Source organism: Typopeltis vanoorti, chromosome 5 (genome assembly GCF_054136105.1).
Source record: "Typopeltis vanoorti isolate ZY-2024b chromosome 5, IOZ_Tvanoo_1.0, whole genome shotgun sequence".
NCBI classification, from domain to species: Eukaryota; Metazoa; Arthropoda; class Arachnida; order Uropygi; family Thelyphonidae; genus Typopeltis; species Typopeltis vanoorti.
Genome location: NC_143553.1, coordinates 35464170 through 35477669, shown reverse-complemented (window position 1 = coordinate 35477669; position 13500 = coordinate 35464170). Strand labels below are relative to the sequence as shown.

The window sequence follows — 13500 nt, the reverse complement described above, 5'->3', positions numbered from 1 at the left end:
GGCATGTAAAACTGCAAGGGCTGGATGTTGATGGTGCATGGGAGGTGGTCAAGAACTGTTTGCAGGAGGCAATGGTTGACTGTATACCAAGAGTCCGAATAATAAATCAGGTAGGGGTTAAATGGATGAATAACACTATTAAGCTTGAGCTGCAAAAAAAGAAACAATTGTGGAGGGAATTTAAGGAGAAGGGTGACCATCAGGTGCATGAACAGTATAAAGCTCAGGCCAGGATGGTAACAAGGGTGGTAAGAAAAGCAAAAGCAGATTACGAAAGGAAATTGGCCATGCAGGCTAAAGAGAATCCCAAACAGTTTTTTCAATATGTTGCAAGTAAAAGGAAAAATGCTCATGGTAGAATGATCTTAAAAAATGCTGAGGGTAGGGAGGTAACTGAATCAGTCGATGTTGTGGAATTACTGAGCGAGCACTTTGCAAGAGTATATCATCCAGGTGGTGGCTTTGCGGAAATGGAGGAACCAACAGCTTATACTGGAATTGTGATGAATGAGGTAGAGGTAACTAGTCTGTTACAGAACCTCAATGTCAATACATCTGTGGGATTGGATGGTATACCAGCTCGTGTCGTACGTGAAGCGGCAAAAGAATTGTCAGTGCCCTTGACCATTATGTTTAATTTGAGCCTCAGGACTGGGTCAGTCCCAAGGGGGTGGAAAGAGGGGAAAATAGTTCCACTGCACAAAGGTGGTTCCAAGGCTGCTGTTGAAAATTACCGGCCAATCAGCATAACAGGAATCATTATCAAGCTCTTAGAGAAAATAGTCAAGAGGAAAATACAAGATTGGATAGAAGAAAATGGGATACTGTATCGGGGACAGCATGGTTTTGTGAAGGGTAGGTCATGCCTCAGTAACTTGCTCACGTATTATAACACAGTGACGGCTGAACTGGATAAGGGTAATGGGTTTACAGTGATTCTGCTGGACCTTGCTAAGGCCTTTGACAGGATACCACATGGAATTCTAATCAGTAAATTGCAGCATATGGGAATGGACATAGGGTTGGTGAGATGGATAGGAGGGTGGTTGACGGAGAGATATCAGAGAGTGGTTTACTCAGGAGTAGAGTCCACAAGACGGCCTGTGACTAGTGGTGTACCACAAGGATCTGTTCTTGGACCACTGCTGTTTAATTTGTTCATAAATGATATAGGAAAGGATCTGAGAGGAACAGTTCATTTGTTTGCGGATGATGCGAAGTTGGGTGGGGCAATAGTGAATGCAGATGACGTCAAAATTTTGCAGGATGATTTGGATAGATTGGAGGTCTGGGCTAGGGAGAATGGATGTCAATTTAATGTGGCAAAATGTAAGGTTATGCATTTTGGGGTGAAAAGATGGGAGGCAGTTTACTGCATTGGTGGAACCGTGCTCCAGGAAATTGATGAGGCACGAGATTTAGGAGTGTTGGTGGATAAGGAATTGAAATTTAGGGGACACATTGCAAAAGTGGCCAAATCAGCTCATCAAATCACTTGGTTGCTGAAGAATACGTTGACAAGCAGAGACAAGCAGGTTATTGTTCCTCTGTATCGAGCCTTGATAAGACCTCATCTCGACTACTGTGCTCAGATTTGGTCACCTAGGTTTCTTCTTGATGGGGAGGAGGTGGAGAGGATCCAGAGGCGAGTGACCAAGATGATAGCAGGTCTGTGGAATGAACCGTATGAGAACAGGTTGAGGATTTGTGGGTTGCAAAAATTGGTTGATAGGCAGAGGAGGGGAGATATGATTGAGACATTCAAATTACTGAAGGGTTTCTATAAAATTAATTCAGAAGATATTTTTGAGAACAGGGCTGGTTGTGGGAGGACTAGGGGACATCCATGGAAACTGAGCAAAAGTGTGGTTAGTAAAGGTGTTAGAGCTGGGTTCTTTACTTTTAGAGTAGTGAATGAGTGGAATGCGCTCCCTGAGTCTGTGGTGGATGCTGTGACAGTGAATGAGTTTAAGGCGAGGTATGATAGATACTGTATGAATGTCGAATAGTTGTGATGAAAATGATTTGGGGCCTCCCTCGATGAGTCTAATGACTCCCTGGAGTTGCCCGTAATAATAATAATAATAATAATAATAATAAATTTGTCTTTATTTTGTCGTAGGCATCAAAAACAGTTAAAGAATTTCCCTGAAGGGAGAGATTTAGTTCATTTAATTTCGAAAAAATGTCTGAACGATAGGATAGTATTGATAACAATGCTTCGTCAACAAGGAGTGATGCAAAATCAGAATTACGTTCATTTACAAATAATAAAACTTCGTGCCTTAAATGAAATAACCTTCTTAGTACTTTGCAAGTACTGAGAAGCCAGTACTTGCAAAGTACCCTGGAAAGCCAGCGAATTTCAGAATGAAGCAAAAGTTGTCGATATTCACTGCCCATTTCATTGCAGAGTACTGAAAATAACCTGTTATTTAACAGTCGAGCTTTAATAAAATTAACTAGCTTTACAGTTGTATAGCACAGTTTTAAATTCTGGTGGCATTCCTTTGGAGGCTAACGCTTCCCTATGAAACAATGTACCCAATTCATATCCGGAGCTACTTCCTTGACCATAGAAACAACCCCACTATGCCTACCTGTAAGGGCACGAGCTCCACCCGAACAGAAGCCCATACATTTTTTCCCACCGGATCCCTTGGTGTATTATGTAATTATTGAGAGTGTGAAATATTTCTTCTCCAGTTTTGGGATGGCAAAGTTCTACAAAACAGAATATCATGAATGTTGTTATCATGCGCATATCTTATGTAGCATATTAACTGCGCATCACTTGTAACATCAGTAGTCTCGTCTATTTGTAACGCATAATAATGGCTTTTCTTAATTCTTTCGATTAACTGAGATTCTACGTCATCTGCCATAGCATTAATTGTGCAACCGACAGTGTCATTTGAAAGAGGAATCAGATCAACATCTTTTAGTAACTTGTTGCCAAACATAGTTTTTTCCACATCTTTTATAGCTGGAAGTAGCAAATTTTCCCCAATAGAATGAGGTTTCCCTGTTTTTGCTATGGGTAAACTTAAGAGATAGGATGCTTCCCGTGCCTTGCTATTAATGGAACCCATGGCCAAAACTATATCTTTCCCATGATTTAATGTCCCTAAGCATTGCTAAAAAAATTCCATTGGCTTATTTTTCACATCACAATGTTTAGTTTCTAAATGTGGTCGGAGTTTCGCCGGTTTCATGCACTCTTTCAACATTGAGGTTTCTGTTCACTTTCATCTCCACACCAAGTAAATCTGAATTCCAAATATGAACTGTTATATTTCCTACTGTATTTTTTCTTTGAACTGCTTGTTTCTTCTACTTTAATAGTATCAGATTTACTCGCCGTTACAACACTTGTATCACAATTAGGGTTAGCATCACCTATTTCATTTGCTCTTCTTTTCAAAGTCCTAGTTCTAAGCCACTTTTCCATTATTAAAAAACGTTTCCGAAAAATATATAAATATATAGATACTGCAGTTAACTCACGACATACTTTGTTCAAGTATCACTTAGCACTTCTGAGCCTTGGTTGAAGACAAGAAACCTTCAGTAATAAAAATCAATAAACAACAAGCAATTGGTTGAAATGTGGATAACACATGTTCTCTTCAAATCTGACAAAACAGCAAGGGAAGGCGGAAGCAATAAAACTATATTGTTGTTCACTTCATTCCTCTTTTATTATTCGTCATTCAGCGGCAGAATGATGAATAATAAAAGAGGGGTGAAGTGAACAACGATATAGTTTTATTGCTTTTGCCTTTGAACATTCTGATGCTTTTTTTTTTGTCTCCATTTGATTTCAATAATTTTCATCATCATAATCAAATTCATGACATGTACCCTCGAGGGCTGTACTACATGAAAAATTTACATCATTACTAACTTCCTATCTACAATTTTCCTCCAAATCAGTCTGTTACTTGTCAAGACTCCAACATTATCAGATCTTATATTTCTATTGTCTAAGGCACTTTGTACCGTATCAATCCACCTATATCTTGATCTTCCTCTGGGTCGTTTTCCAGTCAACCTGGCAGAGAAAACTTGCTTTGCTAATCTTTCCTCACCCATTCTGTTTAAGTGACCATACTACCTGAGATTAGCTCTGCTAACGCATTCCTGGATGCTGACACTGTCTAGTTCTTTCCTAATATCCTCGTTTTTAATATGATATTGCCATTGATGCCATCTGTTCATGTCTCTAATCTTTCTCAGAACTCTCATATCTGCGGTCTCTAATCTTTGTTCAAGTGTTTTACTTCTGACCCAGCTCTCAGATCCAAAAGTTAAAACTGGTTTGAACACTGTCTTGTATACAGCTAATTTAGTTTTCTGACTAATTTCTCTCTTATTCCATATGAATTTATTCAATTGACTTCCTACCATACCAGCTTTGTTAATTCTATTGTCTATTTCCATATTTAATATACCATCTTCAGTAAAAATCGTGCCTAAGTAGCTGAAATGTTTTACTTGTTCCACAGGTTCTCCATTCACTACACAGTTGACATTTTCAACGATTCCACCTATTTGCATTGTCTTTGTCTTTTTATTGCTGACCTTCATACCATATCTATTACAACAGTTATTCAATTTAGTCAGGGAATCTTGCAGACTTGTAGCGGATTTATTTAGAAGTATAACATCATCCGCATAAAGCAAAGAGCTGACATTAACATCTCCAATTCTGATATCAGGTTTAATACCACATTCCTTCATAATGTGATCCATATAGATAATGAATAACAGAGGGGGATAATGTGCATCCTTGTCTCACGCCAGATTTAACATTAAACCATCTTCCTGTACTTCCTTCAATTCTAACTGCTGACTTACAACTCAAATAAAGACTAAGTATTGCTTGATATAATGCCTCATTCACACCATATAACTGTAGTGTATTGAATAGCTTCTCTCTTGGCACCTTGTCATATGCCTTTTCCAGATCGACAAAACTTAAATACAGATCTTTGTTATATTCCCATGCTTTCTCGACTATTTGTCATAAAGTGGAGATCTAATCCTGACAGTCTCTATTTGGCCTGAATCCAGCTTCTTCTGCACGAAGCATTTCTTCCACTATTCTTCTCAACTGTTTCTCAAGTATACTGGCATAAATCTTGCCAGAAACACTCAGTAGGGAAATACCTCTGTAATTCTCACATTCAGTTTTATTTCCCCTTTTTATATATATGGTAACTATGAGAGCTCTACTCCAATCATCGGGAATTCGTCCCTCTGTCCACGCCTTCTGAACTATGCAGTGCAGCCACTTAAGACTTTTATACCACCATACTGCAGCATTTCTGTCAAATATCATCTACTCCTGCTGCCTTTCCACATTTGAAGCATTTGATGGCTTTTTCTACTTCAAGTATGGATATGTATTCCTGACTGTATGCCTGCTGAGTGCTTTTTACCACTGTGCTATTACTGCTTGTTTCATTTAGCAATTTTTTGAAGTAATTACTCCATACTTCAAGGATATCTTTTTTCTCCTGTTTTCATGTCACCTTTATCATCTCTAACTTTTTTTACAGCATTCTTTCCTCCATTTCTAAGCTTCTTCAACAATCTCCAGAATATCTTACCACCTTCTTGATATTTAATTTCTATGTTCTTGCCAAAGTCCTCCCATGACTTATGTTCAGCTAGTTTTACACAGTGCTTAGCATTCTTGCATTGGTCTCTGTATACTCTAAGAGCACAAGCTGACTTATTTGGCAGGAACTTTTGATATGCTTTCTTCTTTTCCTTCACTGCCTCTTTAACTTACTGTGTCCACCATGGAGTTCTAATTTTTCTATCCTTGCAGGCAACTTCACCACATGCCTCTCTAGCTGAATCAATCAGGGCTTTCTTCAAGGCTTGCCACTAAATCTCCGAGGTTTGATTCCTGTTCTCAAACTCTTTCATTTTTTCTTCAATACTCTTTGTGTATTTTAGTCTACAGTTCACATCTGAGAGCTGCTCAACTTTTATTTGCTTTAAAACTTTCTTACATGTTATTCTTTTCAATATGAAATTCAATTTTATCCCTGCTCAAGACTAAATAGTGATCACTTCCAATTTCAAATCCTCTGTACACTCTGGTGTCCTGCACCAGGGAGAAAACATCACTATCAACAATAACATAGTTAATGAGAGTTTTCTTATTCCTTGCCTCTTCTCTCCATGTGAATTTGTGCACATTTTTATGTTGGAACATGGTGTTAGTAATAACCAGTCCATGTCCTGAGTAGAAATCCAACAAGTATTTGCCATTATTATTAGCTTTGCTCTTTTCTCCACATTTTCCCAAAATATTTTTGTATGTCCAACTCTGCTATTTAAATCTCCAACAAGAACCAACTTTTTCTTTTCATTGTGTCAGTTGCTTTCTCTAATGCATCAGAAAATTCCCCCACTTTTACCTTAGTAGAACCTTCTGTGGGACTATAAGCACAACTAAGTCCCATTGTCCAATTCCCCATTCTGATATTTGCCCACATTGCTCTACTTGAGACTGCCTGCCATTCAAGATTAGTCTCGTATTTAGTGTTGAATACTATGGCTACTCCTTCTTTTTCTTGATTGTCATTACCTGAATATAACATTTTGTATTTATTGCTCAGAAAGATCTCACACTAGTTTTTGCCTTTTTTTTTTTCAGTTACCCCTATGATGTCGATCTGGTACTTATCTAATTCCTCAGCTAGCTTTATTTCTTTGCCATTCATGCTTCTTATGTTGATAGTACCTATCTTTAACTCTGGTGATATTGAGTTGGGGTGTGCTTTCAGATTTGTTTTCAATATTTTTACTTGACAACTTTGTTTGCTTACACTTGGATAAAGGATTAAACCAATAATATAATTTCTTGGCATCTTTAATTTATGAAGAATTTTTTTGATAGTATTTTACTATAGTAATTTTTTTTAGGAAATTATTGCTGATAATTTTTAATTCTTATTTCTGTGTGTGTGTGCACGTGTGTGTACTCCAGATATCAACCTTAATATGAAGGTTGAATGTCAGAAAATTAATGTTGTTACTCTAAATATGATAGTATTCTCCTTAATTTTACCATAAATAAGATTAGACAGTTTTCATTGTCCACTGGTCTTAATGGCATCCTCTCAGTTGTGCTCAAAACTTGTGTTTCAGAATTAACACCTAACCATTATCATCTTTTTAATTGTTGATCCACATTCAGTATTCTGCCACATGAAAGTAAACTTTCATTAGCCCATCCAAAAAGGGGGATAAAAGTCATCAGACTCTTACTGGTGTCATTGCCAATCTCAAAGTTTTAGGAAGTGATGACTATTAATTATTCATACTTTTTTTAATTAATAACTATTTTAAATTATTTTTTATCTTTGCAGTTTTTACAATTGTTCCTTTGAGCTTAGTGTAATCATATACTTCAGCTGCAACCAAGACAAACTAGTATATGCATGCTTTATGACTGTATTGATTCATGTTTTGAATGTAGTTAATGGTCTGTCTCCTTGATGACGTCCACATAACACTGGGTGAAATATATTGGAGTTTTCAGATGAAATTCTATATATTTTTTTGATGGGAATAGAGTGACTGATGCAGAGGACATAGTGGAATTGTTCAATGAACACTTTATTGGAGTATTTCATTCTAGAGGAGTCAGTTTTAATGCTAGAGGGATAGGACTGGTACGAGGTCTGGAGGTACAGGAGGAGAGTGTGTTTCAGATACTGAGTACTCTGGATGTCAGTAAAGCTGTGGGACTGGATGGTATTTCGCCACGAGTTTTGAGAGAATGTGCTAGGGAATTGACAATACCTTTAACGTGGCTTTTCAATGAAAGTCTGGCTTTGGCAAAGGTGCCCAGGGAATGGAAGGAAGGTAAGATAGTGCCATTGCATAAGGGTGGTAACAGACTGGAAGTGTCTAATTATAGGCCAGTCTGTGTGTCATCAGTAGTTGTTAAGATCTTGGAGAAAGTAGTGAGGGACTGTGTACAGCATTGGGCAGATGAGGGTAATGTTATCTGTGAGAATCAACATGGATTTGTGAAAGGACGCTCTTGTTTTAGCAATATGCTAGCCTTTTATAATAAAGTTACAAGAGTATTAGATGAGGGAAAGGCATATACTGCAATTTTCTTAGACTTGGCGAAGGCATTTGACAGGGCGCCACATGATAAGCTGATATTTAAGTTGCAGCACATGGGTCTGGATGTCAGATTGGTCAACTGGATTCAGGATTGGCTGTCTGATAGGTATCAGAGAGTTGTGTATGGTGGAGCAGTTTCCAGGAGGCAGAGGGTTACAAGTGGGGTCCCACAGGGCTCAGTACTAGGACCTATATTGTTTAACCTTTATATCAATGACATAGCCAGTGGATTGCAGGGGGATATTCAGTTGTTTGCGGATGTTGCGAAGCTTGGAAGGATTATTAGTAATAGTGCAGATGTGGTAGCCCTGCAAGAGGATTTAAATAAGCTAGATAGATGGGCAAATGAATGGGGGTGTCAGTTTAATGCAGCAAAATGTAAGGTCTTGAGGTTTGGGAAACATCGATGGGATGCTGCATACTCTATGGGAGGAGTTATACTGGAGGAAGTAGGGGAGACAAGAGATCTGGGGTTGATGATTGATAGAAACCTGAAGTTTAGGGGACATATTGCAAAGGTGGTGAAGGTAACACAGAGGATTGCTGCTATTATGAGAAGGACACTGACCTGCAGAGATAAGAGGGTTATCATTCCGTTGTATAAGTCTCTGATCAGACCACACTTGGACTATTGTTCTCAGATTTGGTCCCCAGGATTTGAAGGGGATAAATTAACTGTGGAAAGGATACAAAGACGGATGACAAAGATGGTTTCAGGACTGTACAAGGATAGTTATGAAGATCGGCTGAGAGAATGTGGACTGCAGAGTTTGGTGGATAGAAGAAGGAGAGGTGATATGATTGAGACTTAAACTGTTGAGAGGTGGTTACAGGGTTGACACTGGGGAGTTCTTTCGCTTGGTTGATCAGCGGGAAGGAGTGATGACAAGAGGCCATCCCTGGAAGTTACGAAAGGAAACTGTGAGCAAGAGGGTAAGGAGTGGTTTCTTTGTGTGGAGGGTGGTTGAGCCCTGGAATGCATTGCCTGATGGAGTGGTGGGAGCGAGAACAGTCAGTGGGTTTAAGGAGTGGTATGATAAACTTTGTGTTTCTCAGGGGGGGACCTCCCCTCGATGAGTCTTGACAGACTATATGTCTTAGAAAGGACCTCCCTCGAAGAGTCTTTTGACTCCTTGGAGGCCTGAATAATAATAATAATAATAATAATAATAATGTGTAAGCCATGGAAATTAAAAAAAGAATTTTTCTATAATGAATTTCTTATAGAACATGGTTATGCCTATGAGAACTTGTTCAGGACATTTTAATAGTCTGTTATAGTGAATGAGTTTGTTATAATCATCTCTGCTATAGTGAGAGTTGACTGCACTGGATTGTTCAAAAATGGATCTCTCATAGAATGCTAGTATTTCATGACAGATACAACCAGCAGCATCTCAAAGATCCAGGTTGATATCCTAACATGAATAAAAGAACATTTTCTTGGAATCAGTTAGCTCTCCTTTAACAGTGAAGAAGGGTAATAGTGAAGACTGTTGTTCCTTCTATAGTATTTATAAACTGGGCAATTAATATAATTAACAGCCATAATTCACCTATCTCTAGCTTTTTGTACAAAAGTGGCTAGTTTACCCTCCAAATTTAAGACTAACCGTTCCATCCCTTCACCAAATGCAAAACAGAGACACCATAAAGAACACATGTAGTTGACAGAGTTATAATATTATGAAAGGGCAGAGCCTTAATCTCCTTCTTCTTCTTCTTTTAACCCTTTTTATAATCACTTCTGGCTATAGGTTCCTCCCAGTTCTCTCCATCTGTTTCTATCCTGAGCTTGTTGGTGCCAAAGAGATCCAATTGTTTTTATTATACCATCTGACCATCTTTTTTTCAGGTCTTCCAGCTGATCTTTTACCTTCATATGGCCACCACTCCAATAAAATTTTTGTCCATCTATTGTCTTTGAGTCCTGCAATGTGTTCCACCCATTTCCATTTCTTTTGAAGTATGTTTTCTCCAATATCTAAAAATTTAGTTTTAGCTCTTATTTCTTAATTTCTGATTTTTTCTCTGAGTCTTATGTTTAGCAGACATCTTTCCATTCTTCTTTTTGCATTTTATCTATTATTTCCTTTTTGATTGGCTAGGTTTCTGCTCCATATGCAGTGGCGTAGCTGGGAGGGAGGGTGATCCACCCCAGGCGGCACTTTGCATTTAAGAAATCTTGCCATACTGTCTATAGAACAGCAACTGAGTGATGAAATACACTTCGACAATGTGATCGACAATTTTGCTAACGGAAAAGTAAGAAAAATAACATTTTAGAATGTTAGAATTAAAGTTGTACTTCAAAAATAAACATAGTGTTTTAATTTATTTCCTTATATATCATTTTGACTTTTTGTAGTATTTTTGGTGTGTGTTGAGAGAGAGGGCAGCAAAAGCTCTAGCTACACCACTGTCCGTATGTCATTACAAGCAATACTCGTTGGTTGAACAGTCTTGCTCTGTTCTCAGGTTTTATTTTGCTGTTTAAAAATATCTTCCTTTTTCCAAAAGCTGCCCATCCCATTCCTATTCTTCTTTTCACTTCTTCATTGATTCCTTGTTTCTTCATTGTTAACAATTTTCCTAAGTATACATACTCATCTACTATTTCAGTTTCTTTATTGTTTGCCTTAATAATGCTGTCTTTCATCGTATCATTTGTGGTTTGTCATTATTTTGGTTTTTTCAGCATTAATGTCTAATCCAATTTCTAGTGATTTAGTTGTTAGATCTTCTATCATTTCTTTTAAATCTTTCATATTGTTTGCAATAATAAGAATATCATCAGCCTTAATCACCTTTCCATAATATTAAATAATCATAATTAACAGCCTTGATATATATATATTATGTAAATCTGTTGTACATAGCACCATAGGCAAGTGTTAAGTAGCCTGACTTCAGGTCTGCAAATAAGCAGAGTGGAGTTCTCACACTGAATGTTGAAATTTATCTACCACCAAAAGGCATTCACAAATATTCATGCCACAGTGCAAATCAAACCCACAAACTTATCATCATGATCATCATGAAATTCCTAATACGTGCCCTATGGGATATACAGGATATATGAAGGTAGTATATCATATATAAGATATATGATATACTACCTTAAGACTTTATGCTATTACTAACTTCATATTGAAAATAGAATGAGAGGAAGGAACAAAGATAATGAACTATCCCTGGAAGTTGCAAAAGGAAGCAGTGAGTAAAAAGGTAAGAAGTAAGTTTTTTTGCATGAAGAGTGGTACAGTAGACTTTGTATTGACTAGTGTTGACCTTCCACAATGAGTCTTGTGACTCCATGGAAGTCAAGAAAATTAATTTTCCTCCAAATTAGTCTGTTATCTGTCAAGACTCCAATCTTATATCTGAGTCTTCTAAGGCACTTCTAACTGCATCAGTCCACCTAGACCTAGGTCTTTCTCAGGGTCTTCTTTTCCTGCCTTCTTGATATCAAATATCTGTTTTGTTATTGCTTCCTCTCCCAATCTATTTAAGTCTCAATACCACCTGAGATTAGCTCTTAACACACATTCCTGAAAACTAATAATGCCATGTTTTCCTAATATCTTTATATTTAATATGATTCTGCCATTGATGATATCTATTTACCCTCTTACTTTTTCTCATAACTCTCATAACTGTGGTCTCTAATCTTTGGTCAGCCTTTTATTTCTAACTTTTATTCCTAACCATCTCTTAGATTCATAAGTGTTGAGCTTTGTTTTCATTAAGGAATCCTGAAGACTTGTGCTGATTTATTTAGGAGTATAACATCATCTCATTAAAGTAAAGAGCTTAACATCTGCAGTTTTTATATCAGGTTTAATGCCTCTTTCCTTCATAATGTAACTAGTATAGACCAGATCTATAAAACTATGCTTATCACTGCTTATCTTATACTTGCCTTATCAATTTTCCAAATTACATAAAATTACATTTTATGTAATTTACATTTTTTAATAGTCTGTAAAAAATGTTACATGAGAAAGAGGTATTAGATGTATAAATTAATTAAATAGCATAAATCGATTGTCTGTCTGTGATTCTAATATTTTAATAAATACTTATATATTTAGATTACAGATGTGGTACATTCATCATATCCTCAGCTTGAAATAGTTGCATGTGGATCCTATAGACGTGGGAGACTTAATTGTGGGGATGTTGATGTGCTAATTACGCATCCTGATGGAAAATCACACATTGGTATTCTACCAAAGGTGATTGCTCTCCTTCATGAAATTGGTAAGCTAAGAAGTTTTTCTTGATGTATATTGCTTTATTATATTAGTGTTATAATTTAAAAGATTAATTTTTTCATTCAATCCCAACTTTAGCAGTACCTGAGACAATCATGACAAGCCATATAAATGCATTGTTATACATTTACTATATGGCCTTCATTTTCAGTGATGTCCATTTTTTTCTAAATCACATTTCTTTCTTTCTAAGTTAAAATAGGAATGCAAACTGCACCATTGAATCTGAGATACCATTGAAATAAGATGGATATGGAGTGTAAGGTGGTTGATATATTTCATCTATAATGGCTGTGTGGTGGTTAAGGAGGCCTTATCAGTGGTAGCTAGACAAATACTAATTGTTGACTCAGTGGCAAAAGTCATATTTTCATGTACAAGTAGAAATAAAGTATATCACTTATTATTATTATTATTATTATTATTATTATTATTATTGTCTCGGCTTCATTTCATTACACCACTTCCTCCTCCCGACAACACCACAAAACTCCATCATACTAAAGAGCATTGTCAACAATCTTATAAAAAATACAGACTGGAATTGCCTACTCAAAATAAATGATCCTGTAACTTTATATGAGAAATATACAAAAAAAAGCAACAAAGCCTACACAAATGAGGTGGCAAACAGACAATAACCCATGGATAAATACTGACATACTAAACAATATTACTGTAAAAGAAAATCTGCGGAAAAAAATCGCTCAGTAACATTCATTTACACACATTATACAAAAACACACGAAATCAACTAACAACAAAAATTCGTAGAGCAAAAAAAAAAAAAAGACACTACTACTTTCAAAAACTTATGGAATATAATGGCAATATGAAGCAAACATGGACTACACTTAATGAATTACTAATACAAAAAAAAGAAAATGTCAGCAAAGATTTTATTGCATAAAGCTTCAGTCAGGATACGAACCAAGAGGAACTAGCAGACTCATTCAACCATGCCTTCACAAACAATATCACACAACTCAAAAAAAAAAAAAAAAGAAAAAAAAATCTACCAATGATCAACAAAAAATTTTAGACACAACGTCAACAGCAAGCT

The 13500-nt window shown here is 36.7% G+C and overlaps 1 protein-coding gene across 1 annotated transcript in view; it reads left to right on the top strand.

The window, feature by feature from the left end:
* The window catches only part of LOC150106315 (DNA polymerase lambda-like), a 152742-nt gene that overhangs the window by 103590 nt on the left and 35652 nt on the right, over positions 1–13500 (top strand). The window contains exon 6 of the mRNA XM_090392354.1: positions 12255–12423. Coding sequence (XP_090248480.1) covers positions 12255–12423 — 169 coding nt within the window. The remainder of the gene's footprint in view (positions 1–12254; positions 12424–13500) is intronic.